This window comes from Neolamprologus multifasciatus, chromosome 18 (genome assembly GCF_963576455.1).
Source record: "Neolamprologus multifasciatus chromosome 18, fNeoMul1.2, whole genome shotgun sequence".
Classification (NCBI taxonomy): Eukaryota; Metazoa; Chordata; class Actinopteri; order Cichliformes; family Cichlidae; genus Neolamprologus; species Neolamprologus multifasciatus.
Window position 1 is genome coordinate 35,101,873 of NC_140456.1, and position 6,154 is coordinate 35,108,026.

Below are 6,154 nucleotides of genomic sequence, written 5' to 3' on the forward strand. Positions count from 1 at the left end.
GTGAAGGGGGCTCGTCCGGGATTTGAACCTGGGACCTCTCGCACCCAAAGCGAGAATCATACGCCTAGACCAACGAGCCACAGGAAGCCTGTGCTTAAATCTGGAACTCTGAAATTATAGACTTAAACCGCCCTTCAAATTCAAGCAGGAATGTTTTTAAGCTCTCTTCAGTATTCATTTTTGTACTTTCAGGCCTTTGCTACTGACAAGCTCCAACAGGGAGGACTCCAGAGGGACTGCACACAGTGAATGAGAAAAAAGGGTTCCCAGTCATCCAGGTCATGGTAGTCTGATGAGCTTTGAAAGAAAGCAGCTGGAATTCTTTAAGTTCCTTGAAGACCTTTCACCTCTCCTCTGAGAACCTTCGTTAGATCTAAAACTAAATGTTGGAGAGTCCCAGGTATTTAAACCCCAGAGGGGGTTGTCTTTACCAGGGTGGTTGACCAACTATGAAACACATCACATGAGCCAAGATGTGAAAAAAGGCGTGGGTAATTATCAGCAGAGGTTTCGGGTGAAACCATTATGAGACCTTGACATATGTAGTTTAATGTCTTCACACCGAAATTGAATGGCCTCAATTTCGATCAGACTTTGTGATCTCTAATAGCCCTTTTCCACTTGCACCTACCTAGCTTGGCTTAACTTGACTCAGTTCGATCTTTAGAGTTTCCATTAGGTGATAGTACCTGGTAACAGGTATTTTTTAGTACCTGCCCAGTAAGGTTTCCAAGGCAATCTCAAAATGTGACATATACAGTTTGATTGGCAGGGACTGTGCAGTCAATGGCATCACTCAATGAGTCATGAGAGTGACTCCTTCAAAAAATCAAAAACATTAATTTAGAAAGACAAATTGGTGTCACAGATCACATTGAAAGGTTTGGCACACAACACATTTACAATGCCCCAGAAGCAATGTGACTTGCCAAAGAATTCCATGAAGCTAAGGGCTTGAGATGTGAAGGGGGCTCGTCCGGGATTTGAACCCGGGACCTCTCGCACCCTAAGCGACAATCATACGCCTAGACCAACGAGCCACAGGAAGCCTGTGCTTAAAACTGGAACTCTGAAATTATAGACTTAAATCTGCCTTCAAATTCAAGCAGGAATGTTTTTAAGCTCTCTTCAGTATTCATTTTTGTACTTTCAGGCCTTTGCTACTGACAAGCTCCAACAGGGAGGACTCCAGAGGGACTGCACACAGTGAATGAGAAAAAAGGGTTCCCAGTCATCCAGGTCATGGTAGTCTGATGAGCTTTGAAAGAAAGCAGCTGGAATTCTTTAAGTTCCTTGAAGACCTTTCACCTCTCCTCTGAGAACCTTCGTTAGATCTAAAACTAAATGTTGGAGAGTCCCAGGTATTTAAACCCCAGAGGGGGTTGTCTTTACCAGGGTCGTTGACCAACTATGAAACACATCACATGAGCCAAGATGTGAAAAAAGGCGTGGGTAATTATCAGCAGAGGTTTCGGGTGAAACCATTATGAGACCTTGACATATGTAGTTTAATGTCTTTACACTGAAATTGAATGGCCTCAATTTCGATCAGACTTTGTGATCTCTAATAGCCCTTTTCCACTTGCACCTACCTAGCTTGGCTTAACTTGACTCAGTTCGATCTTTAGAGTTTCCATTAGGTGATAGTACCTGGTAACAGGTATTTACCAGGTACTATCACCTGGTAAATATGGCGGATGTAGCAGGTGGTGGTGCAGACGTAGCTCCGACTTTCAAACGGTCAAGATTAAAACCAGAGATATATAAAACAACTGATGGAAGGGTAATTGTAGAGGATGAACTACTTAATTTCCTTGCTTTAAAAATCAAAACTTTAAGTCAGGATGAAATTGTGTTGTTGGCCACGAACACATTTGAATCCGAGGGGATTGAAGCCTCCAAGAAAGTTTTGTTTGAACTCTGCCCCACTACCTCACAGCGGTGCGTCGGATATAAAGGACAGCATAAAGACGCCAACAATATTAAACTCTGTCTTAAAGTGCTGAATGAGTGTGGGGAGAATATCCCAAGATTTGTATCTCATCACCTGGATGATTTGCCGCCTGTTACATACTCCAGCATGGATGTGTGTTGTCTACTACGGCGAATGGACCAGCTGTGTGCTGAGGTGGGTGCTTTAAAACATGTAGTTAAACTACAGGCGGATGTCTGCAAGCAAGTCATGACCAATGCTGTGGAGGTCGACCACCATGTGACTGCTCTTGAGTGTCGGCCTGAGGTACCGGCTGAGCCTGTTACGCTGAATGCTCAGGGGTCGGGGACCGCTTCCCACTTTCCCCTGGGGAAACACGCAGAGGAGCGGTGGGGGAGTCGAAGTAAAGGAAGGCAGGAAGCCGGAGCTTTGGCTGCTTCAAGGTCTGGGACAAGCACAGTGTCAGCGTTTTGTCCGGAGATGTTGCTAAGTGGTCAAGATCGGGCTCCGACGACAGCCTCAGGTCGTAATATGGAAACTACTGCAACGACGGAGGATCCCGTTGAGACAGTGCTTTCTACATGCTCCCCACAATGGAGTAAAGTTGTGAAAAATGGCAAGCCTCGTCACAAGCTGGAGAAGGTTAATTCGGGTTCAGGAATGCATGCTGTTACCACTGGACACAATAAGAGGCCTGGACCTGTATCGATTATTGGCACTGGAGCTGTGAGTACAATCAGAACTGTGAAAACTAAATTGGTGAGCGTGTTTGCCACTAAATTTGCCCTGGATGTAGATGCAGAAACTCTTGCTCTGTATTTGAGAGAGAAACTCAAAAGAGATGTGACCTGTCAAAAAATTGCTGGTAAACGTAGCAGGTTCGGCTCTTTCAAGGTTACTGCTGAATGTAATGATGTGGGTGAAATGTACAATCCTGAACTCTGGCCTGAAGGGGCTCTGGTCCGGCGTTTTTATGAACCTCGTAAGACCGATACGGTGGTGCCAAGCTCAGGGGATCCAGCAGGGGAGATAACTGCGCCTTTTGGTACCAATGTATCAACATGATGATGTCTATTAGGATATTATCTTACATTTGTCGTGGTCTACGTTTGGGACAGAGTGCAGGGGACAAAGCTCGACGGATTGTTGTGGACAGTCTGCTTGCAGAATGTGACATTTTATGCTTGCAGGAGACATGGTTGTCCAAACAGGACCTGGGAAAACTTAACTGTCTAAATGCAAGTTTTTTGGGAGTGGGGGAATCAACAACTGATCTCAGCACAGCTATAGTCAGAGGCAGAATACCTGGAGGGGTTGCTGTGCTCTGGGATAAAAAAATAGACCCTGTGATAAAGCCCATTAGACTGGATGTAGACTGGTGTATTGGTATACAATATACACAGAACAATAGTAGTTTTATCATTCTTAATATTTATACTCCCTATGAATCTTGTCAAAATGAGCAAGAATACCTCAGTAGGCTGGCTTTTATTAATGCATTTATTCAAGACAACGATACTTACAGCATATATGTTTTGGGTGATTTTAATGCCGATCTCACAGACAGCAGTTCTCGGTTTGCTAACCACTTAACTCACTTTTGTCAAGTTAATAATCTTATCTTGTCTACCAAAGTGTTACTGCCTGCAGATAGCTATACATACATAAGTGAAGCCTGGCATAGTACCTCATGGCTGGACCACTGTATCTGTACAGCTGATGGGCATGCAGCTTTAGCAAACATGATTATTAGGTATGAGGTAACTGTGTCAGATCATATACCTTTTGGTTTTACTGTGAATGTGGAACAAATGCCAGCAACAACTGGGAATAATATTACTAATATTGCTACCAGTGTAAAATTAGACTGGTCAGCATGTAGTGAAGATGATTTCTTAGCTTATCATAGTAATACCGATATACATCTGAACAATATTTCTTTGCCCAAAGAAGCTCTTTTGTGCAAGGATGTAAACTGTAAGAATACTGTGCATAAACATTTACTCTGCTCAATGTATGATGATATAGTGACTGCTCTGTATGAAAGTGGCACACTGCTTGATAAACAATATAAGCATAAGAAACTTAACATCAGACCTGGCTGGAAAGAACATGTATCCATGTATCATGATGAAGCTCGCATAGCTTATAAATGTTGGGCCATGGCTGGAAGACCTAAACAAGACCCAGAATTTGAACAGAAAAAATGTGCGAATGCCAGATATAAGTACGCTGTTCGCTTTATAACTAAAAATGAGCAAATGCTGAGAGCAGATTCTTTGGCCAGGAAAATGCTGTGTAATAATATGGCAGATTTTTGGAAAGAGGTGAAAGCTCTTAATAACTGTAAACCATCTCTACCATCAACTGTTGAAGGTGTTTCTGGGGCAGATAACATTGCAGCGTTATGGAGACAGCATTACAGTGCGTTGTTTAACTGTATAAAAAGTGATCCATATGAGGACAATCTTGACATGAGTAATGACACAATAAATGTAGGGACACATGAAGTATATGAAGCCATTCATAGGTTGTCTGATAATAAAGCTTCTGGTTTGGATCACATCACTGCAGAACATTTAAAACATGCTAGTTTAAGGCTAGCTCCTCTTTTAGCACTCTGTTTCACTGGGTTTATGATTCATGGCATATTACCAGACTCAATGCTGTGTATTTTACTGGTACCAGTTATGAAGGACAAAGCTGCAAAAGTGAGCTGTTTGGATAATTACAGGCCAATTGCACTAGCCAGTATTTTATCTAAGGTGTTAGAAAGAATCTTGTTTGACAGAGTTAGTGTGTTCATCTCTTCTCTGGATAATCAGTTTGGCTTCAAACCAAAGCACGGCACTGACATGTGCATATATGCACTCAAGGAAATAGTCAGTTTGTATAGGGCTAAAAATTCATCTGTCCTCATGTGTTTCATTGATGCCTCTAAGGCTTTTGATCGAGTGAACCACAAAAAACTTTATGATAAATTGAAGACACGGGGGGTTCCTCAATACATCGTGAGGATTCTCTCTTACTGGTACGCTCATCAGAATATGCAGGTTAAATGGGGAAGCAGTATTTCTGCCCCCTTTGGTGTCAGCAATGGTGTCAGACAGGGTGGGATTTTGTCTCCAATTTTATTTAATTTATATGTTGATGATTTGTCCATACAGCTGAGAGCCTGTAACACTGGGTGTATATTAGGTAAAACATTGATAAATCATCTTATGTATGCAGATGACCTGGTTGTTTTTAGTCCAAGCAGTGCTGGATTACAGGATCTTCTTAATGTCTGTACTGAATATGGTGTGCAATATGACATTGAGTACAATGCTGCTAAAAGTGCTGTTTTGATATGTAGAACCAAGCAGGATAAACAGCTAAATTTCCCTTTGTTTACAGTTTTTTCTGAATGCTTAAACCCTAACTGTGATTCTTATAGCACAATTTCTAAAACTATTAATACTTATAGCAAAACCACTCTCTGAGTTTGCAAAACTAAAAGCACAAACACTGCTTTGCACTCAGTTTGCCATTTTGTAACACACACTTTGCAAACCTGTAGCTACAATCCACTGCACAGCACTCCTTTTGCAGAACTGTAAACACAACTCACTGCTTTACACTCAATTTCCAAATGATCAACACACTCCTAGCAAAACTATACACATTTATGGCTATTATTTACACTATTTTGCCAACTGTCTGGCACACTGTCACATGTAAAAACTTTTTTAGATAATTAGTTCACTTTGCAATCAGCCCAAGCACTATACAGTTTTTTCTGAATGCTTAAACCCTAACTGTGATTCTTACAGCACAATTCCTAAAACTATTAACACTTATAGCAAAACCACTCACTGAGTTTGCAAAACTAAAAGCACAAACACTGCTTTGCACTCAGTTTGCAATTTTGTAACACACACTTTGCAAAACTGTAGGCACAACTCACTGCTTACACTCAATTACCAAATTTCCAACACACTCCTAGCAAAATTATACACATGTATGGCTATCATTAACACTATTTTGTCAACTGTCTGGCACACTTTCACATGTGAAAACTGTTTTAGATAATTAGTCCACTTTGCAATCAGCCTAAGCACTATAAACAGGCCACAGGTAAGCTGTCTATGTGGAGTACAATGGAAGGAGCAGTAAGAGTGAGAAGAGTGAGAATCAGAGGAGGCCGAGGGAGAGGACGTGGAGGTGAAGAAGTTGGAGGAA

General features: G+C 41.7%; 1 protein-coding gene across 1 annotated transcript; it reads left to right on the plus strand.

The window, feature by feature from the left end:
• The first annotated feature begins 2,997 nt into the window (after nucleotides 1-2,997).
• LOC146498506 (uncharacterized) lies at nucleotides 2,998-5,720 on the plus strand. Its single transcript, XM_085139162.1, has one exon. It carries the CDS (start codon nucleotides 2,998-3,000, stop codon nucleotides 5,413-5,415), a length of 2,418 nt encoding a protein of 805 aa, XP_084995288.1. The 3' UTR covers nucleotides 5,416-5,720.
• The last annotated feature ends 434 nt before the right edge of the window (nucleotides 5,721-6,154 follow it).